General features: G+C 64.6%; 2 protein-coding genes across 4 annotated transcripts in view; one reads left to right on the forward strand and one right to left on the reverse strand.

The window, feature by feature from the left end:
* Positions 1-7,553, forward strand: part of STK32C (serine/threonine kinase 32C) — a 73,920-nt gene extending 66,367 nt beyond the window's left edge. Inside the window, exons 11-12 of one of the 2 annotated variants that reach the window (XM_081572890.1) lie at positions 5,946-6,013; positions 6,948-7,553. In XM_081572890.1, the coding sequence (XP_081429016.1) occupies positions 5,946-6,013; positions 6,948-7,074 (195 nt within the window). In that variant the 3' untranslated portion in view covers positions 7,075-7,553. The remainder of the gene's footprint in view (positions 1-5,945; positions 6,014-6,947) is intronic. The other variant, XM_081572891.1, reaches the window with a different exon arrangement.
* A 1,310-nt stretch (positions 7,554-8,863) lies between these two features.
* Positions 8,864-23,422, reverse strand: DPYSL4 (dihydropyrimidinase like 4). Of its 2 annotated transcripts, none has more exons than XM_081563533.1 (14): positions 23,198-23,422; positions 19,693-19,781; positions 18,955-19,139; positions 16,884-17,048; positions 15,886-15,947; positions 15,560-15,640; positions 14,291-14,359; positions 13,823-13,943; positions 12,775-12,931; positions 12,424-12,565; positions 11,632-11,802; positions 11,158-11,337; positions 10,199-10,364; positions 8,864-9,602 (listed from the first exon to the last, which is right to left on the reverse strand). In XM_081563533.1, exons 1-14 carry the CDS (start codon positions 23,234-23,236, stop codon positions 9,511-9,513), a joined length of 1,719 nt encoding a protein of 572 aa, XP_081419659.1. In that variant the 5' UTR covers positions 23,237-23,422; the 3' UTR covers positions 8,864-9,510. The 2 variants fall into 2 exon arrangements, with proteins under 2 accessions (XP_081419659.1, XP_081419664.1); XM_081563538.1 differs by having other exon boundaries at positions 10,199-10,379; positions 23,198-23,236.
* Positions 23,423-24,645: the final 1,223 nt, after the last annotated feature.

Here is a 24,645-nt window from a genome sequence, read left to right on the forward strand (position 1 = left end):
TGTATATGCATGTGTGAGAGCCCACATGTGTTTGTATGTGGAGTACACGTGTGTGCATGTTTGTATGTGCACGTGCATATGTGTGCATCTGTGTGGGCATGTCTGTGCACTTCTGTATGTGCGTGTGTGTTTGTGTGCACGTGTCTGCCTCTTCTCATGAGGACACCGCTCACACTGGGTGGGACCCCAAGTCCAGGGTGACTCCCATTCACTTGCCTGGTGGCATCTGTAGAGACTTCGTTTCACATTCCTAGGAATGGGGTCAGGACCCCACCCCGGGGACACAGTGTAATGCGTCACAGCCCCCACAGTCCTGCCCTTGGAAGTAGGGGTTGCCCTGGGGAGCAGGGGATCCAGCCTGGGCCTGTCCCCAGGATCTGGCTGGTGTTCACAACACAACAAGGGCTGCAGGAGTGGATGGCGGGGTCACAGCGGTGGCACTAAGCCTGCCACCGTCCCCCTGCCCCTGGGCCCGGTGGAGCCTGTGAGGACACCCTGGGGAGCAACTCTCACACCTGGGGAGCCCTATGCAGCCCCATGCCCGGGTCCTGGGCAGAGATGGGCGCCAGCTCCTCCTTGGGGCAGGGGCCTCCCTGGAAGCCTTGGCTCCTCAGGGAACAGGTAGGTGGGCCCCATCCCCTCCCCATTCCGCTGGGCTGCTGATGGCGGCCCCTGGTGTCCGGCAGGGGCACTGCAGGCTGGTCCAGCTTGACTTCTTTATCACGGCTCTAGGAAGTGACGTGAAGGCGCTCAGTCGTGTAACTCTTTGAAACCCCGTGGACTGTAGCCCGCCAGGCTCCTCTGTCCAGGAAATTCTCCAGATGAGAATACTGGAGTGGGCTGCCATTTCCTTCTCCAGGGGATCTTCCTGACCCAGGGATCAAACCCAGGTCTCCTACATTACAGGCAGACTCGCTGCCATCTGAGCCACCAGGGAATTCCTATTGAGTCTTAAACTTACTTGGTGCCTCAATGGTACAGAATCTGCCTGCAATGCAGGATACTAGGGTTCAAACCTTGGGTTGGGAAGACCCCCTGGAGGAGGGCATGGCAACCCACTCCAGTATTCTCACCTGGAGAATCCCCTGGACAGAGGAGCCTGGCGGGCTGCAGTCCATGGGGCCGCACAGAGTTGGACACGACTGAGCGACTCACACTTTGTCACTGTGGGGTCTTAGCTGCAACACTCATTTGTTGCAGCATGTGGCATGTGGGATCTTAGTTCCCTGACCAGGATTCCGACCTGCATTCCCTCATCAGAAGGTGGATTCTTAACCACTGGACCATCACAGAAGTCCTTGGTTCAGCTATTTTCTTGCTGTCAGACTGGGAGTGATGGCTTAGAGTTCTTTATGTGAAAGAGCTGAAATCACACTCCTTATTTGAGCTTTTTTACTGTTGACTGATGTGTGATTTATTTACATGTTCTGCACACAAGTGTCTCAGAGAGATGATCTGCAAACATCTTCCGGTCTGTGGGCTTTCTCTCTTCAGGTCGGCACCATCTGCAGCAGAGTCTTCAGTTCTGATGAAGTCCCGTGTCTGTATCTTCTTTCCTCGTGTGCTTCTGGTGTCATTTCTAAGACACCGTTGCCTCACCCGAGGTCACAGAGACATACCCCTGTGTTTTGTTCTCAGTGTCTTGTGGTCTTTTCCCTTACACTTGAGGCTCGGGTCCGTTTTGCATTAGTTTTATGCACAGTGTCAGGAGGGGCCCAGCCTGACTCTTCTGCTGTTTATTGAAAGGGCTGTTTATTGAAAGGGCTCATCTTCCCCCATTGAATTGCTTGGCATCATTTTAAAAAATGGATTGACCGTGAACGGAGGGGCTTGTTTATGGACTTGCACTTCTAGCCCACTGATCCTTGTGTCTATCCTGCCGGGTCCACCCTGCCTTGACAACTGGGGCTCTGGTGAGTTCTTGGGTCAGCAAGTGCGGGTCCTCCAAACTGTTCTAATTTTTCAAGAAATTTCAGCTCCTCTGGGTCCCTTGCATCCCCAGGGCATTCTGAAGGGCATAAGAATTCTGTCTGAGTTGCTCAGCAGGTCATTTGTGACAAAGTTAAGGATTGGCGCTTGGTCTGCATGCCCGGGCCCTGTCACTGCCCACCTTGGGTGACATCTGGGGTCAGGTGCTGTGGGCGCTGGCATTGATAGGGCCCGTGGGTGTCTGCCCCGAGGACTGTGTGCACGGAACGACCACTGGCACAGTGGTCAGGGGATGAGGTGTGGGGGGGAAGTAAGGCTGAGTTTCAGCGGAGTCCAGGGAGAGCGGCCGGACCTGCAGGGACCTGAGTGTGGGTTATGCCCTGTGCCCGGCAGTCATCAGCAAGGAGCCCCAGAGGGTCGTACATTTCTGTGGCCTCCTGAGTCTGCATGGCAAAGGCTCCAAGCGCCCGAGCAGGCCCGGGGCCACACACGCGTGCTGCTAGGAGGAGAGGCGCTCCCGAACTGGACGGGCCAGGCCCCAGAGCCCTGGCTGACAGCGCATGCGCACAGCACGCACCGCCTGAAGGCGGGGCCCTGGCGCGTCGCTGCCCGCCCCGCCCGCCTCTAAAGCGGCTCCTCGGGTCGGTTCGCCTCTCGTCTTGGGAGAACCTGGGTGAGGGGGGGTGCGAGATGGAGCCCAGCTCCTCCCCTCCTGCGACCCCCAGACGGCGCACAGTCCCTCTGCACCGGTCGCCCGCCCACCCTCGCTCCCTTTCACCCTCATCCTGCGCCTCCCTTGGTCTCCGGACATCAGGGGTCACCTCCTGCCGTGACCTCGCCCCTGCCTCTGAGTAGCCCTTGCCTTCAGCCCAGCGCTGACTCAGGCCGAAGTCTGTGCGGCTGTCGCGTCATCATCGGCACTAGCAGGGTTGATGACCCCATTAAAGTTGACAAATCCTAAGTCAGTTTGCCTTTGCTACCCCTAGCCCGGCCTGCCTTATGCGTGCTCAGAGCACTCGGGTCAGCCCCCAGCCGGGCAGAGTCGTCCGACACAGAGCCTCTTCTATAACTCAGCGTTGACCGTCTCGTGTACTTGATCAAATACCGAAAGTGGAAAAGGGCGCGTCTGGGTCCAGGGTGGTTGTCAGTGCGTCAGATGTTCACCCTCGGGGTCGCGGGGCCACCCAGCATCACATCGGAGGATCGGATCCCGTATCGCCAGCCCGGAAAAGGTCCAGATCAAAATCTGAAGTGCGGCCTCGGCTGTCTGCTGGTCACTTTCACACCCCTGTGAAGTCAGAAAAGAGACTCCAGCCGTGGTAACTGGGGGCCGGCTCGATACTCGCCGTCCTCGGTGAATGCAGACTAGCGCCCGCCGTCCGTGCTACGGGCGTCGGGAGCAAGGCCCTGTGAGGTCAGGGCCACGTGCCACAGCCGGCGGCCGTACTGATCAGCTCTGGTAGAGGCTAGGGCCACCACTGGGTTAAGATCTGTCCCTTCTCCCCCTCCTGCCACAAGCCAGCTGGTCTCTGCAGGCCAGGCTCGTGAATTAAATGGAGAAACAGCAGGAGTAGCATCCTCGGATCCACGCTCGGCGGTGCGGTGCTCACTCAGCCATGTCTGACTCTATGCAGCCCCGTGGACTGTAGCACACCAGGCTCCTCTGTCCCTGGATTCTCCAGGCAAGAAGACTGGAGTGGGTTGCCATGCCCTCCTCCAGGGGATCATCTCGACTCAGGGATCGAACCCTTGTCTCTTGTGGCTCCTGCATTGGCAGGTGGGTTCTTTACCACTGCTTGAAGCCCTTGGATCCCCACAGATAAAGGCAAAGACTCAAAACACCACTCAAAGACGATGGCGCTTGGCACTGCCATTCCTCTCTGGATGTGGGTTTGTTTGTTATTTCCTGTTTAGGCTGGTTTTGGTTATTAGTAGCTGCTACTCCACAGGTCAAGGAACTAAGAGAATTCAGTCAGATGCCAAGTTTTAATACATCCATCTTGGTTATGCATACAGCCGCCAAGGGGAGAAGCAGCCCCTGGTGGGCTGTGGGCCCCTTGGGGGGGCCATGGCAAGAGGGACGTGGGCCAAGTATCAGCTCACACCTGTATTCAACAGCTCTCTAAACAGCCGGGCGTTTGCCCTCTCCTGTGTGCGGGTACACAGGGAAGTGGTCGTGGGTACCTTTGGGAAGGACTGGGGGTATCACTGCCATGAACATTTGCTCGGGCCTTCCTGACCAAGAGCCTGCCCCTCCTTCAACCCACAGGTCCAGGTCTGAGAACCGAATTCGATCTGGAAATGAGGAAAAGAATTGTGACTTTCCATCCAGGTGGCTGATGTCAGCCTGGTGCTCACGCACGCTCAATCTGAGTCTGTGTGTGTGTGTGTGTGTGTGTGTGCACGCAGGCACGCGTGTGTGAGCACTGGCCGTCCACCTCTGACCCTGAAAGCACCATGATCAGTCGGACACCCTCAGCATCCCCGGGGTCGGGGTGTCCTGCTTGCCTCTCCAGCCTGGAGGCCTGTTTCCGTGGTTACACCCCCTTAAGTGCGGCTGAGTTAGGTGAGGTCAAGGCTGCCACTGTCGGGACCCCATCGTGGCCTTTGGGGGACTCGGTCCTGGAGCAGATCCTCCTGAACTACACGGGAGCCACAGGGCTTCCCCCGGGCGCCGTGTCCCCACCACCTCGTTCCTTGTCTCCTGGCTGGAAGGCACGTCCCTCAGGCCCGCCAGAAGAATGCGGTCGTCTGAGGGGGTGGTCCGTGGGTCTTTACTCTTGAGTCTGCTGGCCGGTCCAGCTGCCCACGCCTCTGAGACTTTGACCACATCCCAGCATTCTTCCAAGGCCATTCTGAACCTTCTGACAGTTTCACCTGGGCCGTCCTTTCTTCTAGGTTTCCAAATTGCAGCGTATTAGGATGCATTCACGCCAGGGCTCCTGCCAGGGAATTAGCCCCAAGTTGTGCAGGGCAGACTCCCACTTGTCCAGCCCCTCCCAGGCCTGTCCTGCCCTCTGGGCGAGCAGCACCTCCCTCCCCAGCAGGCCCAGCGCCTTCCCGCTGGGGCAACGCGTGGCTGCAGAGCTAGTGGGGCAGGGTGTGGGGGCAAGTGCTGGTTCGTCTGCAGGAATGGGGTGGGGGGTCCCCCTTCTCTGGCAGGGGCAGGGCCCTCCCGCAGGCTCAGGAGAGCGGGGGTATTGGGCTAACCCAGACTAGCGTCCTCTTGGGCCCCTCCTAAGTATGAGGTCCACACCTTCCCTATGAGAGCCTCAGTGGGATGCAGGAAACTTCGTGGCTGTGAGTCCAGCCTCAAGTTCTGCGGCTTAGACATCTCGGCCTGGTCTCCCGCAAGCTGTCCGGGCTGCCAGACAGGGCGTCTCCACGCTGCACCTTGGGCTACCACCTGGCGGCCCTGAGTCTGAGGCTCAGACACCCAGGGGCCAATCACGACCACCCAGACTCACGGTCCCAGGGCAAACCCACCACCCACACCCTCTCCTGACACTCCTGAGGCAAGGGTCTCAGTAACCAGGGTTTCGTGTGCCAGGGACCCACGACAAGCCTGGGATCCGGCCAGAGCGGGACCAACTCCAGTCCCCAGCCTGAGACTCTGCTTCTTGAGACCACCCCTGCTGCCCACCTTCTTAGTCAGGTCCTGGAAGCAGACCCTCAGCTGGGTTTGTGACCAGGATCCAGTGACCAGGAGGACCCAGTGTGGGGCGAGGGTGTGGAGGCAGCCAGCCCGGTGTGGCTCCTGGACGAGTCTGGCTCTGCAGACCCTGCAGCCGCCCCGAGCTGGGAGTCGGGCGTCCCTCCGTCACTGGCTAAGGGGGTCACCAGGAGACCCCCGCTCCCATGTGCTCTGGCTGCCTGGGGCAGAGTGGGCTCCTCAGAGAGCCAAGGCGGGAGAAGGCAGGCACGCGGAAGAAGCAGACTGGGAACGCCCAGGGACCTCCCTGCGGGATGCAAGGGAAGCTGGCAGGCGCTCACTCGTGTGTCTTTCTGACTAACAGGAGAATGACTACCTTCAGGACTGCCTCGATGCCATCCAGCAGGACTTTGTGATTTTTAACAGAGAGAAGTGAGTGGGCATGTTGGGGGCTGATCACGGGGGCAGAGAGGAGTTTGGGGAGCAGGGCCAAGGCTTTCTGGCCACAGCAGGCACATGGCCTCAGTGGGGCTGGGAAGCCTGACCCCCGCCCTCAGGGAGTCCAAGCAGCAGCCCTGGGGGGCGGGGGGAGGTCCCTGTGCAGGCTTGTGGGGGAGGGGCTCCTCAGCACTTTAAGGTCTAAGTGTGGGCGTTTTCCACCAACAGGCAGAGTCTCCAGGCAGGCCCTGGGTGCACCACCCAGGTGAGGGGCCCCAGCTATTACATCAACCTGCCCCCCTCACTCAGCCACTCGGGCCAGGGGCACGAAGGGCAGGGCTCGCTGGCAGGGGGATGCAACCGGCCTCAAAGCACTGAGCCACCTGCCATGGTGGAGCGGGGAGGCCCAGTGCTGTGGGGCCCAGGGGAGAAGGGGTGGGATAAGATGTGGAGGACTTCCTGGAGGAGGTGGCCCTGGTCTAAAAGCTGAATAGGATTCGCTGGTGCTCTGGTGCTCCAGGATGACATGTGGACCCTGGTTTAGGACACTGGCCACCACCCTGGAGGTCAAGGCCTGGGTGGTAACGGGACTCGGCTAAGCACTTTGTTCCAGAATTCCTGACCTGCCTGCTTTTAGTTTCTGGCTGGAAACCAGCCGAGACTCACCAGCCTGCTTCCCCTAGCCCAAGGGCCGTGAAGAGCCCACGGAGGGGCTGGCTGGACGGTCCCGTGTGCCCGCACGCCCTGCTGAGCCAGTGTGACCAGAGGGGCTTCTGCCCAGGCGGGGATGCCCAGGAGTGGTCCGTGTGGAGCCCCAGGCCGTGTTCCCGAGGGGGCACACCCCGGGAGCCCGGGACAGGCCCTGGGCCAGCGAGCCGCATCCTGGGCCGTTGGCGAGGCTACATAAAGCCCCTCTGTGTCTCCCCAGGCTGAAGCGGAGCCAGGACCCCACGCCCGAGCTCTGGGACACAGCGGAGGCCTCGGCGGACAGTGAAGGTGTGCGCCCGGCCCTGCCCGCCTGCGGCGCCATCTGCCCCTCAGCTGGGAGCAGCTAGGCCGCCCCTGCCCGCTGCCCGCGGAGTCAGCTCAGGCCCCACTGGAGACCCGGGGCCTCCAGAGGGATGGAGTGGCCGGAGGCCCAGCGTCGACTTTCCCAGGGAGCTGCGCGGCGCGTCCAGGCCCAGGCCCAGGCCCAGGCCGGCGGCTCCCAGCCGGACGGCACCAGATGGTCTGACCGCCGGGTCTGCCCTCTGGCCCCCGGAGCACGTGGTGTCAAGAGGCCACCAATGTGGCTAAGAGCGGGGGGCACAGGCTCTCCCGGGGGTCCTCTGGGGTCCCGCCCCCGCCCGCTGTACATAGCCCGTCCCCGCCAGCCCCGCCACTGCTGGCCGGGGTCCGCCTGGTTCTTATCCATCACGGGGGGAGGGGCATGGGCCTGAAGAGTGTTTTATAGACACACGTTCTGGTGATTTCTGCCGTGTTTCTGTATAGTTTCCACCTCTGAGAAAAACAACATGAGAACTGCTTGGTGTCAGCTGGTTTGCATGTTTTGTACCTGCCGCGTGCAGAGAACGCTTGTCCGTGACCCGGGGCGTTCCTGCCGGGACAGAGCCTCCCAGAGCTCCGGTCCTCGGCCTGGGGAGGATGCCCGTCTCCTGCCCCAGAAACCCCGAGGCCGTTGTCAGGTTGGGGTGGAGGCGCAGCCTGCTGCGGGGCAGGGGCAGGACCTCGAAAACAGCCGGGACCAGAACGCCCCAGGTTGGAGCAGCTCACGGGCCCCCCTAGCCCAGAGTGGGGGGCCCACATGGGGCCTCGGGGCACTGGGGGGCCTGGGTCTGGAGGCGGGCAGCGCCACGGGATGCCTGGTGCTGGTACCAACCCCCAGAGACCTGGCGATGTTGGAGGCGGGAACTGGCAGGGGAGGGCTGGGGTTGTGTGTAAAGCCCTATTTTGTGTGTGCTTTTGGGTAGATCTCAGGGTGCATTTTGAGGCCCTAAGGGACAGCGTGCCTGTTTCCTGAGTCAGCGGCAGGCCTGCAGGTATGGCCTGGCCCCCTGACCGCCTTGTCTGTCCCTGGGGAAGAGGATGCTGGTGCAGTGAACGCTGGTCTCAGTGCAGCTCCAGGAGTCCAGCTCTGAGGCCACAGTGACCAAACCAACCTGAGCAGAGGGACCACCAGGGTGGACCTTCCCGGGGGCTGAGTCCAGCACAGCACCCAAGAGGCCCGGATTCAAAGTGGGGCAGAGGCTGGGTGTGGAGGCCTGGGCACTCCAGAGGGGCGGGCCACGTGAGGGGGGGGGCTGCCCGCCCTTCCTGGTGCTCTTGGGGTGGAGAGCATCCCACACCTGGTGGACAGTCCTGGCAGGATTTTTATGAGCAAGGCTGAGGCCAGGAGGGCAGCCCAGCAGCTCCATCTTCTGGAAGGTTCTGGGAGCAGCGCCGTCTGCGGGTCTGGATCAGAATCCCCGGCCTGGGCAGGACGCAGGCCACGCCTCCTCTCCCCCAACCTCCGCCCGCTGGAGGTATGAGCTCCTCACTCCTCACGGCAGTACTCCCCAAGCCCTGCTGGGCGGCTTGCACCCACCGACTAGAACATGGGTAGGGTCCTCCTAACGCCCCTCTCCTCTGGGCGTCTGGCTCTCTGTGACCTGCAGGCCTGTGGGAAGCAGAGCCCCTGCCCACAGCTCAGACCCAGCCCTGCCCCTGCCCGGCAGGCCTGGCGGTCCGGCCTCCCAGCGTCTAGAGGCAGGACCAGGGGGCTGCCGGGTGTTCCCGAGGGTCCCACACACGAACCCCTGGGGGATGGCGTAGGGGCAGAGAAGTCGGGGCTCTCCACTCGCCAGTGGCTTCCAGACCAGATGCCTTTAATCAACCCGGTTCCACGGGACTGGGGCCGCTGGGCTGTGGGCGGCATGCAGGTTCCTGGCTACGGTGCCCTCAGCACACAAGACAGCTTCTCTAATCAACTACTGGGAACACATCGTAGGAGAAGGAAGCACTCAGCTCCGGGCCCCTGGGGCCCCTGGAGGAGGAAGGGCTCTATGGACGGACAGCGTGGGGGTCTGGTCCCTGGGAAGTCTGAGAAGTGCAGCTGCCCCGCACGGCATCCCCACGGGCCCCTGAGGTCACAGCAGCTTGGGCGGGGCTGGGACAGCAGCCGAGTTGGGGGCTCCCCGGGGCAGTGACTCGAGTCGTGGACAGGGCACCATGCCCCCCCCGCCTTCCGCGCTGGGCATCCCCAGAGGTCCCCGCCTTCTGAGGCCCTCAGGCTCAGGGCCCCCTGAGCTGCCCCTGCCAGCATGTCCAGCCACTCTGCCCGCGCTGGCAGTGAAACCTCCTCCATTCAGCCTCTCCTGCGGGGGCTCCTCATAACAGGCCATGGGACCCCAAGGGGAGAGGTTCTGGGGAGGGGAAGGGGGGGCCAAGCACCTTTCAGAGTGGGTTCAAGGAAAGGGAGGGAACGTTGCTGGGCTGGCCACTCGCGGCAGCACCTAGGACAGCGACGTGATGTGGGAGCGGCCGCCAGGGGGCGCCATGATCTTCTGGGCCGTGCGCCGGGCGATGTGGTCGTCCGCCTGCGAGCCTGCAGGAGGGCAGAGTGGAGGGGGTGCTGGGGGGGACACAGACCTGCCTGCCACACCCCGGAGGCCAGGGCTGCAGACCCCACGCTCTCTGACAGCCTGATGGCAGGTGCTCCCCCACTGAGGCCTCAGATGAGCAGGCTAGTGAGGCCAGGTGTGCCTGCAGCCGGAGCCTGCAGGTCAAGGCCAGCCGTCCGGGAAGCCTGTCCGGAGGGGCACAGGCCAGGCCAGCCCCAGCATCCCTCCTCTGGGTCTCGCCCTGCACGGGCCCCGGGATGAGAGAGGGCTGGCCCCAGCCTTCAGGACGAGGCTGGGTTCCCGGAGGCCGGCAGGGACTGGACGCCAGGGGCTGGGCCGGTCCCCAGTGGGACAGGGAGGCCTGGCGCTGTCTCTAGGGAGAGCCTGGGCTCAGGGCCTCCCTGCGAACCCACACCCCACAGCCCAAATGCTGAAAGCAGAGGCTCAAGCTGGCGGCTGCAGGTGAACCCCTGAGACCCCCAGCCGCCTTCCTTGTGCACCTCATGTGAGATGCCGGGGCTGGGGGTTGGACCTGGTCCTCGGAGCCCCGAGGAGACCGAGCACCCCAGGCTCCACTCACCGGACAGGCTGAACCCTGACTGGTGCAGATTGCGGAAGGGGGGCACGGAGATCTTCCCGGGGCAGGACGCGCGGGCCTGGGCGCCGCCCCCCGGCTTGGTGGGCGCCATCACCTCGTGGACCGGCCCATCGTAGAGGCCTCGGGGCACGCCGTGGATCTCCGCCAGCTGGAGGCCGAAGGGCTGGGTGTGAGGGGTGCCGAGCCGGCCCCAGGCTCGAGGGCAGGGCCCTCCACCCCTGGGGGTGTCCACCTGCGTGAGTGGATGCACACCTCCCTCCCCCGAGGTGGGGTGCCATGCCCAGGGCAGGTCTGGGGGCACGGCGGTGCGGGCCGGGCAGCCTGAGACAGGAGCACCTGCGGGTCAGGGCGGCCTCCGCTCTCGCCCTGGGGAGGAGCTGGTGCCGGCCCCCAACCCTGCCCGGGAGCTGTCCCTCCAAATACAGCTTCAGATGACGTCGTCCTAGACAAGCAGGAACGGGGCTGCGATAAAGCAAACCCGCGTGTGTGGTGACCACGCATGTGTGTGCAGCTGGGCCTGTGTGCACCCGTGTGCACGCGTGAACCGCCTGCACGTGTGTGCAGGGCCTGGACGAACACCTGCCCACCTGACGGACGCAGCGGGCCGCTGGCCAAGCCCTGGAGAGGGACGAGGGTTCACGGCCGCTGTGTCCGTGTCCCGCTCTCCTTCCTGAGTTTACTGAAGGGCAGGTCTGCTCCAGGGAAGTGCTGGGTGACCTCTGCTAGGCTGGGTGGCCGTGTCCCCGGGGGCGGCCACTCGGGGCTTCCTTGGCCTCACGCCCGCACTCTCTGCAGTGACGTGGGCGGCCTAGTCACAAATGCGGGCGAGGAACCGCCCGGACCGGTGAGGCCACTGCGCCTTCCCGGCAGCAGGGCGGCCAGGGGCAGGCTGACCGAGAGCAGGCCCGAGAGCCCCGCCCGCCCACCCGGCTCAGGCTCACCCTGTTGCGGGCCTTGATCCTCTTGTAGACGAAGTCAGGGAAGGTCTTGCGCGGGACGAAGCGGCCGGTCCCGGGGGTGACGCACAGGGCCCCATCCTCCAGCACAACCCGGCCCTGACTGATGACCACGCTGGGGGCTCCTCGGCACTCCATGCCCTCGAAGATGTTGTACTCCACATTCTGGGGGGACAGCGGCCCTCTGAGCCCTCGGGAGGCCCTGGTGCTGGTCAGAGTCTCCAGAGCCAGGGCCCCGGTGGGGAGTGTCCACTCAGCTGGGTCGGGGTTCAGGGGGAGGCGGCTGCGCCTGCACCCCTGGCCCCTCGGGCACATCTCCCGGGGGCACAGAGCGGGCGAGCTCTCCCCCCAGACAGGGTCCCCCGCCCCCGCTGGCCCTGCCCGTCCCAGGACGTTCAGGATGGCCGCATGGCCCCCAGACCCCTGAGCTGGCCCCCACATGGGACCAGCTTCTCTCACCAGATTGTGGCTCTTGGCAGAGATGATTCTCGTGGCCCGGGGGTTCCATATGACCAGGTCGGCGTCGGAGCCCACGGCCACCCGCCCCTTCCTCGGGTAAAAGTTGAAGATTTTGGCTGCATTCGTACTGGTCACGGCAACGAACTCGTTCTCGTCCATCTGCCCCGAGGCCTGAGAAGCAGGAAGGCGGGGTGAGGGGGCGCCCCTCCCCGGCCACACGCAGCGTCTTGTCTCCGGGCTCCCGTGTGGACGTGGCTGCCTTCCAGGCCGAGGGCAGCATGCCTCAGTCAGGCCTGCAGGTCTGGCCCTCCCCGGGCACCGAGCCCGTCTCCGCGCTTGCTATGTGGACAAATGAACGCTGATGTTTGCACAATGACATCTGTCCCCAGAGAACGTGACTGGCCCCCAGCGGTGGCCAGGAGCCTGGGGTCAGGGCCTTGGCCCAGGGGAGGGCTCTGGGCCAGGGCTGGGGGCACAGGGGTGGAGGCTGCAGGTGAGAGAGATGTCTCAAGCAACCTCAGTCCTCCTGGGGAGACGCTGCAGAGTGTAGGGACCCCTGTGCTCAGGGCCGGTGTATCAGGACCAGGGCAGGGCCTGGCTGCACGGAGTCTCCTCCGGGGTCGGAGCAGAACGTCTGGGGACCCCAGGGTGGCGGGGCTGGGGGGCAGCCCGGGCCCGCCCGTCCCGAGCTCCCCTCCATGCGGTGAATTTGCTCATCAAGGGGCCTCCCTCTGTGGTCCTGCCAGCTCCTCTCGTGGGGAGGGGTCCCCGTGGCCCAGCGTGGGCACCCACCACACACTTCTCCCAGACCACGGACATGCGCTCCTCCACGCCGTTGGTGCCCTCGGGGATGAGCGTGAAGTTGTCCCTGCCGACGGCCTTCTGGGCCGTGGTGAAGGTGCAGTGGGCGCTGCCGGTCACCTGGAGGTCCCCGCTGCGGAGAGCCGGGGTCACAGGGGCCCAGGGGCCGATCTTCCCCGAGCGCCCCCACACCACGCCCGGCCATGGGGCTGAGGGCGCCCACAGGGCGGGGCCAGGAGGTGGGCGCAGGCTCCCTGGACGGGGGGCCCAGGGGCTCCCTGCCTGGACGGCAGGGTGGGAGAGAGCCCCATAGCTGGGGGGCGCGGGGCAGGGGCTCCCTACCTGGACAGCAGGGTGGTAAGGTGGTCCGCGGTGCCGGGGTCTGGGCTGATGGGGGGCGAGGTGACGAAGGCGGCGGCCTTGGCCCAGTTCTTGCTCCAGTAGTGCGAGCCGTCTGCGCCCAGCCCGGCAGCGATGGGCTCCCCGAACACCACCACCCCTGCGGCGAGGCGTGAGCAGGGCGGCCGCGGGACCCCCCCGCCCCGGGCTGGGCCAGGCCTCCCACTGCGCCCCCCTTCGGTTGCCTGACCACGGGGGCTGCTCCCCCATCTGGGGCTCCTGTGGGGCCGGCTCTGCCCCCGCCGGGCACAGGCACACCAGCCACCCCGCCCGCCCGTGGACCTGCCTCCTCCACGGCCCAGAGGGCTTCCGGCCCCAGACCCACACCCATCCCCACCCGGGAGGTGTCCAGGGAGCTGCCGCTCAGCCCACGGGTCAGCTGGGCAAGGCTCCTCACATGACCTGAGAGTGCAGGCTTACATAGCACACCGCACACACACCACACACACACAGACACACATCATGTAAGCGTGCACACACATACACCACACACACACAGACACACATCATGTAAGCACACACACCACACACACACAGACACACATCATGTAAGCGTCCACACACATACACCATACACACACACAGAGACACATATCACGTAAGCACACACACACACACAGAGACGTACAGACACACAGAGACATACAGACACATATCACGTAAGCACACACACACACACACACACACACACCATACACACACACAGAGACACACATCATATAAGCACACACACAGTACGGGGCTGACACCCACTTCTATGGGCCCCGAGGCCCCACGTGTGATTCAAGGCCCCTCGGCAGGTCCCGTTGCTGTCTGGACAAGAGGGAGATGCAGGCCGCCCCCCACAGGCCACACCCACGTCCCTCGCGCGAGAGGCCCCCTGAGGAGGCGGCAGGCCCGCTGCGTCTCCGTGGGGCCAGCTTGCACCACTCCGGGGGGCTGCAGATGGGAGCGAGCCCCCGAGCGCCTCCCTGCCCCGGCTAGCACCTACCTCGCCGCTTGGCCTGGGCGATCACATCGGCCGCGGGCTTGCTCATGACCTTGGTGACGTACAGGGGACAGTTGGCCTGCTTGGCAACGGTGACGGCGCGGTACACGGCCTCGGCCTCCACCTGCAGACGGGCTGCTCAGGCTGCGCGAGGACTGGGGCTCCTGACCGGGTGAGCCCGCGACGCCCCAGCCCACCCATGGACGCCCGGCCCAGAGGGGCAGCCGGGGACCAGGACCCCAGCCTGGGGCTCCAGTCCCGAATCTGCGCTGGCCCGCGCCACCCCTGTCAAAGCAGACCACCCGCCCACTGAGCCTTGCGTGCAGGCCTCAGCGCAGCCCGCAGACAGGGGTCCGGAAGCCTTGACTCACGCCCCCAGGCGAGGACACCAGGGTCACAGTCCCGCCTGCCCCCGGGCCCAGCCCGCCCCCAATGAAGGCCCATGGAGGCGCCCCCCAGGCTTGCACCTACCTCCTCGGGATGGCTGAGCACGTGGCCCTCGGGACCGGTGACACCGAGTTCCAGCAGCCGCTTCTGCTCCTAAACACACACCCTGTTCCAGCCTGGGGGCAGCCGAGGCCCCAGAGGGCCTTGCAAGGGTGTGGTCCACGGCCCAGGACGCCTGACCCTGAGACCCCAGAATCACGCACCCCGAGAACTCGGGGGGAGTAGAGGGGTCCCGAGAACTCGGGTGGAGTAGATGGGTCACGCTCTGAAGGGGGTGACTCCGGCTCCCCGAATTACGGACGAGGGAGCCCCAGGGCTGTGGAGGGCCAGACGTGCCCGGGGTCGCAGGCCTCCTGAGTGAGAAGGACAAGGCCCCCCAGCCTCTTCTACTGCTGCTTCCCCAGCAGGTGTGTGCACGGCGTGCATACACGGGGGTGTTCACGGCCGGGGTGTGTGCGCATGGGGCGGGCTTGGGGGCTGCGCACAGCCAGGGGTGGGGCTGCCGCCGCAGGCTGGCTCACCCTCACCGGTGTGAAGGAACTCTGGGTGGAGAATGGGGGAGGAGCCGACCCCGAACAAGCCCCTCCCCCAGCAGGCCCCACCCCCCCTGTACTCCGGGTGGGTCTCCTCCCTGCCCAGCCCCTGCCCTGGAGACACAGCACTGCCCCGAACCCCACACGCCCCTCCCATGTGTCCTCGCCTCCTGGTGAACTTGGGAGTCAGAGAGGCCAGTGGGTCCCAGGAAGGTTCTCTGCGGGTCTGGAACGTCGGGTCGGGCGGAGGCTGTGTGTGACCCCCTCAGACCCCCAGGCAGCCAGGAAGCTCCCCCGCGCCCCCTTCCACTGCCCTGCCCCTGTGGGCATGGGGACTGGTGGGCAAACAGTGGGGGCAGAGGCTTGGGCTTGCGGGGAAGGTGGGACGTGGGCAGAAGGGCCAGGGCCTCCCCTGGCAGCGGCCTCGACTGAGGACAGGGTCGCGAACCCCACAGGTGCGCCCATGGGCATTAGGAACAGCTCTAGAGGGCCCAGTCCTGGGGCAGAGGGCACGGGAAACCGCCTCTGCACCCCCTCCCACCCCAGGAAGCAACATCTTGGTTTTGGAAAATTTAAGGTCAGACGTGTGAAGATGGGGGAAAACCTGCTGTGGCCAAGAGCCCCAAGGCTCCCAGCACCCCACCTGCCTGACCTTCCTCCTGAGCTAGTTATTGCCCGGGCCAAGTTCCAGGTCCCTTCCCCTGGGTTCGTGGGTCTGCGCTCGGACGGCCAAAGGCAGGGGTCACCCCACCAGCCCCACCTCATCCACGATGTCCCCATTCTCCGCATGCACTTGGGCCACGGCCCCCAGGTCCCGGATGACACTGAAGATCTCATACATCTGCGGAGACGCAGGCGGACCACGTGGGGCTGAGGCCCCGCCCCCCAGAGCGGGCGGAGCCTGCCCCCCACCTCGGCTCCGGCTCCCGAGGAGCCTGCTCCCCCACCCCAGGACCACGTGGGGCTGAAGCCCCGCCCCCAGCACCCTTGGACCCTGCCCCCCACCCCAGGACCACGTGGGGCTGAGGCCCCGCCCCCAGAACCCGCGGAGCCTGCCCGCCCCCCCACCTTGGCTCCTGGCTTTACCTGGCCGTCTGAGCACTGGTACCTGTCCTTGTACGCCATGAAGACCAGGAAGGAGTTCACACCTGGGGCGAAGCAGGAGGGGTCGGATGCCAGGAGCCTCCACTGCCCCTAACACCCCGCCCCCATCACTCCCCCTCACTAATGGCCCCCCATCACTACCCCCTGCCCCAGCAGCTCGGGGGTGGGGTGACGGCTGCAGGTTTCGGGTTTGCATCTTTGCTCTGAGCTGCCAGGCTGCAGGCCCCCAGGCCAGGTGAGGAAGGACCCAGGAGGCAGAGCTGCTGCCTGGTTGAGGCCCCCGCCTGCACCAGGCCTGAGAACCTTTACTATGGAAAATGGCCTGGAGGAAACCTCCCTGCCTCCGTCAGATACGCAGTGGAGCAGGCGCACGGCCTCCCGGCTGAGAGACCAGTAGCCTCTGGTCTGGCCTGGACTCTGACGCCAGCACCCCCACCCCAGGTCCCATCCCTGTCGGCCCCTCTGACCCTGCCCTTCCACTCTCGGCTGTGAGCTGAGACCACACTCAACGCTGATCACCAGAGATCGGTTACAACGTCCACCTGACTTTCCGTCAAATCCGTTATAACCTTTGATGTGGTTTTAGCTTCAGGACTTTTGATTTAAAAAAATATTTAAGCCTGTTTATAAACCATTCTGTTTCTGCTGAGGCAGCAGTAGAGGACTATGGGTTTGAAGGCATCTCCTAGAGGATCTTCAGGGTAAGAAGGCTTATCATGCTTTTCCTTCCCCCAGGCCCAAGACACAAGGGGACCATGTGACAGCTGTGACTCTGTGTCCTCTTGTGAAGAGAACGGCCCCGGGAGGTGACCCCTTGGTGCAGGCACAGCTGACCTCTCAGCCCAGCAGACCTTCGAATGGCTCTGTCCAGCTTACCCCATGCCTGGCCGCCTGCCCTGGAGTCGGACGGCTACAGCGTCCGCCTGAGCCCGGACGCGCAGGCCCCGCAGCTGCCCCTCGCCCACCGGCCTGCTGCTCACCCTTGTCCCTGACCAAGGCCTCCAGTTCCTCCCTGGTGCTCTCGTGCCAGCGGGGGATGTCCACGTGCAGGGAGTAGTCGCAGCAGGCCCCGCCGTCCGCGCGCGCCCGCCACTGCTCGTAGGCCGCCAGCAGGCTCACCCCCGCCTCGGGGAGCACGTGGTCCACTGCGGGGACAGCGTGCTTGGCTAAGTCCCCCACTCTGGCCACCGGAACCGCCTGGGTCTCCAAGGGAGAGTGGCTTCGTGCTCCCAGGAGATCAGGAGGCACGTTTGAGAAAAGCAGAGGAGAGACCTCGAGCCTTATGTGGGGCTGGGGCTGCTGGGAACTGTCCTTCTATCCTGCCCCTTGTCCCCAGCCTCTCCCTGAGCAGAGAGGAGGACCTCGCCCCCCAGTGGACACACCCCAAAGAGCCTGGCCCAAGTGAGGTGCACCTGGCGGGCGGGGGGGCGGGAGGGGGTGTGTGTGGGGTGCTGCGCTGTCCATGGTGCTGAACCTGCAAGCCTGCCCACAGCGGCACGTGGGGCTGGCTTCCCTCATGCCTCTCTGACCACGCACACCATGCATGATCCCCTCCCACCCTGGAGAACCAGGGAGAGCACATGGACACTGCACTGTCCCCCTGGCCCAATCAGCAACCCAGCATCCACAGTCCACACCCCACTCAACCTCTGCCAGGTGCAGGGAGAGAGCTGGGAGGGGTGGCTGGTGGGAAGGCACGCCCACCCGGGGTTACAGGTAGACGTCGTGTCTCCCCGCACATCCCTCACGTGGGCCCCTCCGCCTCCCACGGCTCCATCGCACACCCAGGACGCCATTCCGTAGGCGCTCACGGCGGAGGCCAGCCCATGCCTGCAGCACCTCCGTCCTCACAGCCCGTCTGATGCCTCAGCAGCAGCGGGAGACTCAACCAGGAGGGCATCCCACTCGGCCCAGGCCACCCGTGACCAGCAGGACCAAGGGCCCAGAACGAGAGCGCTCCCTCATCAGACCGGAGGGTGGATCACTGCCAGGTTTGGCCACTTCATAGCTCACTAAGCCACACTGGGCTGGGGTGCCACGGCACCTGCCCGTCACCCGTGAAGTTGCCCCAAGTGCCCAGAGCAGCCCTTCATGGGTGGCAGTGGCAGCGCCCACCATATGCCCGCATGTAGCCTGGCAACCACGGGCCCCCGCTCCCTCCACCCTCCCACCCCCTGCCTCCTGCCCAACAGCGCAGGGAAGCGTGACATCTAACCGTGCGCTGCCTGAGGTCACGGCCAGGACTTGGTGCAGCCAGGGTTGGACCAGGTCCAGCCCAAGCGGAGGCGCCTGCCCTCGGTGCCGTGGAGCTGACGGGTCTCAGGGCCACAGGAAGAGGGGCTAGATGCTGGCTTCCTGTCCGGGCTCCTGAACTGACCACGAGCAAGTTCACGGTGGGAAGTGAACCCCTCACAAGCTGTGAACTGGGCTTCTCTGCCTTGCACGGAGCTGAGGCACATCAGAACAGTGCTTGTGCCTGGCATGGGGCCTCTGGGGTTGTTGATCGGATAACAGCACTTTTATCATCCTTCCTCTAAAACACCGGCTCCACCATCTTTCACTTTTCTGGGCACGAGTTTCTGTAAACCAAGCCTCAGAGGGGGCGAGGCTCAGGGGCAAACGTGTCTGACATTTCATGCAACGCAACCCCTGAACTTGTCCAAGGCACTTGGGTTTTCCAAACCAAGACCTTGGCCAGCTGCTGGCTTCCCAGGAAATAATCAACCACGGGCACGTTCCCATGGAAACCCCAGGAGGGCTCCAGCGCTGGCCAAGGCAGCACACTCAGGCTGAGGAACCGGGCTGGGCACAGCCACTCAGCACTTCTCAGAGTGACTGCAGTAAAGAGGAACTATGGCTGATTCAGGTTGAGGTTTGACAGAAAACAGCAAAGTTATGAAAAGCAATTATCCTTCAATAAAAAATAAACAAATTATTTTAAAAAAAAGAGAAGCAGCCTGAGAAAACTCCACCAGGGAAAGTGTTTCCTGTGATACGCAAACCCGCCAGAGGCCCAGGGTTGGGACGGACCCCCCCACGGATGACACTCACGTATCATGGTAGTCCCCCCTGCCAGGGCGGCCTTGGTCCCCTGGCAGAAGTCATCGGCGGGGGTCATGCCCAGGACGGGCATTAGCAGCCGTGTGTGGACGTCGACTCCGCCTGGCAAGACCAGCAGGCCATGGGCATCAATGGTTCTGATGCCCCCAGGGACGATGAGGTTTTCTCCAATTTGCCTGAAAGCAACAGAGATTCCCTTGGTTAGGAAGAGCCCTGAGCGAAAGTGAACAGTGTCCCTGGCAACGCTGCAGAGCTGGGACGCCTGCCCTTGGCCTTTGGTCCTGGAGGCGAAGGGCAATACTGCCACGGCCTAACTGGACCTGCCCCCGACACTGCTGGGGAACAAGCCAGCCCCAGGGGCTTAGGACAGTCAGCAAACGGAAGATCCCACCCTGAGCTGGTCACTTAGGTGTCCACTCGCGGCCTGGGTGACCAGAGGCTGGAGCTGCCTGACGGACACGAGCAGAAAAACGAAGAGGCGTGGTCAGTAGGCATTTATTAAGCGCCTACTGTGAGCCCACAGGCACTGAGGCTGTGATAACAGAGAAACGGGAAGCCTCACCCTGCTCTCCGAGGCCTTGCTGAAGGCACTGGAGGGGCTGGGGTTGTTTCCAGGGCATGAGGTTGTGGGAAAGAGAGAAACATTCACGCGGACCTCACCCAGAAGTAAGCTTCCGGGCAGCGTGTGAGCAAGGTGTACATGGTGACCATGAAGAGGCAGAAACTCACTTTATCAGGCCGTCCTCCACATACAGGTCAGCGTGAAAGGACTGGTCATCGTTCACGATCTTCCCCCCTCTGATCAGGAGGCGGTCACTCTGTTGGAAACAAACAAATAAATGGGGGCCAGGTTCCTCCAAACAGAGTGACCCAGCGGTACGCTGAGCACCAGCTTCCCTCTGAAGTCGTGATGGAAACCTCCGGACACAGTCTGTGCGTGTGAGACCAGCACAGAGCCTGCAGGGTTGACCACCTCACCCCACGGCGGTGACCCTTGGAGGCAGCTGCCCACGGGCCCCGCACGTGACCCACACCCACAGTCAGGCGGTCTGGCCTCACCGCAGACGCAGGGCGAATGGCCAGCCAGCTTCCCGCGTCCCCATGGTGAAGCCATGTCAGTGCAAGGAGCCGCACGTTTGACCTCGTGCACGCCATCACAAGCATTGTCCAATTTCTAAAGCCCAAGCCAAGGGGGCGGTGGGCCACGTCTCACTTGGCCCTGAGGCCTGGAAGGCCGGCCCTCCCTGTCCACCTGCAGAGGCGGCTCCGCTGACAGTCGGGCCAAGCTCCCTCCAGAATCTCCGTGGCCTGAGACGGTGCTGGGAGACAGGGGTTAGAGCAGGCCCCGGCAGGCAGGGCCCTCCCACATGACAGCCGCATCCCAGTGGGGGGAGACAGACGTCACACACGCGGCCATCACAGGCAGTGACATTTGTAAGCACACAGACAGGGGGACGCGTTGGGGCTGCCGCAGGGACCGAGAAGGGCCTCTTTGAGGAGCTGATGTGGCCATGACTCAGGCCCAGGCCAGGGAGCAGCCCACGCAAAGGCCGGGGCAGAGAAGAGCCTGGCTGACACAGGACAGGGGGTGGGATGTGCTGGGCCTGGGGGTCAGCAGGCCACCACCGGCGCCTCAAGCTATGTCTAAGTGCCTGCAAAGAGATCACAGTGGCCTGGGTAGAAAGTGGCCCTCGTGTTCAAGGACGGACACAGGCCATGGCAGCCGTGGTGTCCGTGTGTCCGGATGAGATGCAGGGGCCCCCTGGCTGGGATCATAGGGTGGATGAGAGATGGACTCCAGAGAGGCTGAGAGTCGGAGGGCAGGAGCTGATGACGGAGAGGCTATGGGGGTGCAAGCCAGGAAGACACCGGGGTGCTCGCGGCTTGGGTGCCGCCTGGAGGCCGCCCCAAGGAGGTGAACAGAGTGTCGGGAAGTGCGGCCAGCTGTTAGGGGCACCCCACGGCACGGAGCTGGGCCACCATCGGTCCACTTCGGACGGTTGGGACAGAGGGGAGATGGGGAGCCGGTCATGGACTGTGTAGGGCACCAGGGGGACGGCCAGGCCTCCGTGGAGCAAAATGGAGAGGAACACAGAAAGGAAGGAGGTGGCCAGGAGCAGGATGACGGGTGAGGACCCAGCCCTGCAGCACTTTCCCCCACGACCTTGAACCTCACACTCCCTGGGACTCAGACAGCCGGAACCACAGCTGTTTTACGGGGCTCTAGCCCTGGCCTGGAGCTCCCGGGAGCCCACCCAGAGGCCAGGCTGGGACTCCAGCTGGGAGCTCTGGTTCTAAATGCGGTGTCAGCCTGAAGCCAGAACGGAAGTGTGCAGGGCACTTAGCAACTCTCTCAGAGGCTGCTGGGGGGATAAATAATTCATGGCCTATGAGCCAGAGCACACACCACTCTCTATTCTTATTAACATCTAACAGTTTGGGATGAATTCTCAGATTTCTATTGACTAAAAGTAGAACCTCCACCCCACAGTCTACAGAAGGGTGGCTGATGAGCCACAAGCCAGACAGGATCCCCAGTTTGTACAGTCTGCCCAGCCCTGCGCCAAGGATGGTTTGCATCTCATGCTGGCTGAAAGACATCAAAAGACTATATTGAGACTCATAAAAATTATATGAAATTCACATTTCAACGCCCATAGCTCAACTTTACTGGAACCGCCGCACCCATTCGTTCCGAGTCACCTAAGAGGGCCCTCCTGCTGGGCTGGGTCGCTGGACCAGAAACAGCATGGCCCTCGAAACTGAGAATTCCTACTGGGTGCCCCGCCGCCAGCTCTGGTCTACCACGCGGCCCTGCCCCAGCTGCCGGGGCCTCTCCCTGCTGGGTCCCCAGGGGCTCACTGCCCAGCCCCCTGGGCCCCAGGCCCGGCCCTGACCGGTCATATCGCAAGACCCACCTTGCCCAGCTCCTGAGCCAGCGTCAGAGCCTGGCTGCCTCCTCCTGCAGGGTCCCCACTCCTACACCCCTCTCCACTCACGACACCCAAGTAGAGGAAGGGGAAGGCTTTGGGCAGGAAGACGGTGGTCTGAGTCCCCACTCAACCCCCAGCTTTCAGACTTTGGGCACCTTCCCAGGCTTGGAGCCAAGAGGGGAATGCAGCAGCCCTCAGGACCAGGGTGATGGTCTGACCTGGCCCCTGGCCTCTGACCTCTGACCCACCCAGAGGTGGGGCCACCCTCCCCACCCTGTCCAGCCCTGGTGGGCTTTCTGCATCAGGTCAGAATCTGGGCCAGTCCTGAGGCAGGACCCCCTTCTTCCTCCCTGAGTGTCTCAGGAAGTAAACTGGCAACCCCACGGCCCTCCCCCCAAGCCAAGCGCAGAGCTGGGGCTGAATCCGCCGGCTCCTAGGGGCAGGCAGTCCTGTGCCCTGGGAGGAGGGGGGGCCCAGGCACCTCCCTCTCGCCCTCCCCCTCTCCCTCCCTCCGCTGGGCTCCCGCCCCCTGGAGGGGGCGGCTTTGTTTCCTGGCTGCCCAGGGTGGACAGTAGGACCTCCCCCACCTGGGGCGTGTGGTGTTAGAGGGTCTTCTCTAGGGAGCCGAGCTGTTTGGGTGTCTGCTCAGTGACGAGGGAGCACTCGCCCCACCATCACCCGGGCCGGGGGCCTCCCAACTCCAGCTCCAAGGAGGGATCTGGGTTGCCAGGGGCTCCGGGGCTCTGGGGCGCTAGGGCTGAGCGCCGGCCTCAGCTGCTTTGTCTGGGACAAAGAGCTCCCGGTGCGGCGGGGGCGGCACAGGGGCGGCCGAGGGGCGGGCTGCGCGGGAATGGCATCTCTGCACCCGGAGGCCGGCGGCTGGACCAGCCGTGTCAACAAAGGGCCGCGCTGCCCGCCAACTCCGAGCGGAGCTTCAAGAGAGGCCCCGCGGGGAGGTGGGGAGGCGCATCTGAGCTTTAGGAAGCGGGCCTCCCCGCCCCCACCCACCCTCAGGCCCGAGCCCTCCCCAGGCGCAGAGGGGGTCTCAGGGGAGCCGGCTCCCTGAGGGTGTCCAGCGCGGCGCTCGCTGGGGCGCCGGGCTGCGCGGGAAGGAGCTGGGCAGGAGTGGGCAGCGCCGGGACAGGGCGCAAGGCGAGGCGGGGGCGGGGGGGCCTGGACGCCGAGGGAAGGGGACCCGGCGCGGGGCGGGGAAGGTCCTCCCGGGGGCCCAGAGGCCAGGCCCCGCCCGGCGCAGGGGGCGGGAGGCGCGGGGTCGGCCGGGAGCGGGCAGCTGGGCTCACCGTGATCCGGGGGATGCTCTTCTTGCCCTGGAAGGACATTCTGCTCCTCCCGACGGCGCCGCCGGCTCGGTTGGCTCGGGCGGGGCGGTGCGAGCCTGGGGGTCCCCAGCGCGGGATGCACCAGCTAGGCCTCGCGGGGGAGCCCACGGGGTCCGGGTGCGTACGTGGGGGCGCCGGGCGTCCAAGTGCGAGCGCGCCGGGCCGCGCAGCTCGGCTGCCGGCCCCGCCCCCGGCCCCGCCCCGCCCCGGCCGGCCCCGCCCCCGGCCCGCAGCTGCTCCCTGGTTCTCAAGCCCCGCCCCGGCCCGGCTCCGAGAGGCTGCCGCCAACTCCGGGCTAGGCCCTCGCAGAGGCCAGTGACCGGCCCGGCGGAGACTGCAGGCAAACTCTTGCAGGCGGGGTGGGGTGCGGGTGGGGGTGGAGGGAACACTGTTGCCACCAGTCCTGGCCAGTGTGTGGCCAGAGTCTCCCCCCACCCCCGGGATGCACAGGGAGAGGGGTCTGGTAATGACCTGCCAGGCCCCGCTTCGCCCCTGGCCAGCGGAAGGCTCGCCACCAGCTCCCTGATGACCTAGGGCACCCAAGGCCACGGAGACTGAGTCTAGTCTCAAGTCCAGGCTGAGAATCTCAGGGAGCTGGACTCCGTCCTGAAAGATGTTTCAGGCCAAAGCTATTTGCCAGGGCAGGTTTGGGAGCGCCAGACTCTGGGTCCGGACAGCGGAGACACCTCACTGTGAGACGGTCCCAGGGCCAGTCCGCGAGGACAGGAGGGAGGCTGCAGGGACACAGAGGGGACAGAAAGAGACCAGGAGACACACGAAGAGCTAGGGGAGCCCAGGCCTCGGGGGGTGCGGGCCGGGAGGGGGCGCAGGAAGGGGAGGTCCAGGCTTAGGCTCGGCCCGTTGGGGAGAAGAGGCCCGCGACCAGCGCTCGCATCCCCGTGGAGGAACTGGAGGCTCTCCGAAGAGGACAGGCCCCTGAACGGCGCCCGGGGGGCCTCTGGGGTGGATGAGCCGCGCCTCAGGGAGCAGAGCCCGCGTCCCCGCTCACCGGCCCCGCCGCCCGCAGCCCCTGCACCGCGGCCACTACCTGCTGTGGGCCGTGGGACGGGGCCGCGCTGGGCCTCTCCGGGAGACTCGCCGCGGCCCCCAGGCCATCTCCACCTGGCTCGCTGGGACTCCCCGGGTAGCCGCTTGGCCCGGTGTAGGGCTCTCGGCCTCTCAGACCCCGGTGGCCGCCTCCCAGCGCGTCCAGCGGCAGTGTCTTGTTGTCAAAGGCGTCCTCCACGCAGCGGAAGACTCCGCCGAGCTTGGGGCGGGCCCGGGGGCTGCCCGTGCCCCGCGCCCCCAGGCAGGCGGGCAGAGTCCCTGAGGGCTCCTGCGGCCGCCTCGCTGCCATTGCCGGAGCTGGCGAGGGGCGGCCGGTCCCGGAGCCTCCAGTGGCGGGGTCT

The sequence above is a fragment of the Giraffa tippelskirchi genome, chromosome 2 (assembly GCF_054371585.1).
Source record: "Giraffa tippelskirchi isolate mGirTip1 chromosome 2, T2T-mGirTip1v1.2.pri, whole genome shotgun sequence".
Lineage (NCBI taxonomy): Eukaryota > Metazoa > Chordata > Mammalia > Artiodactyla > Giraffidae > Giraffa > Giraffa tippelskirchi.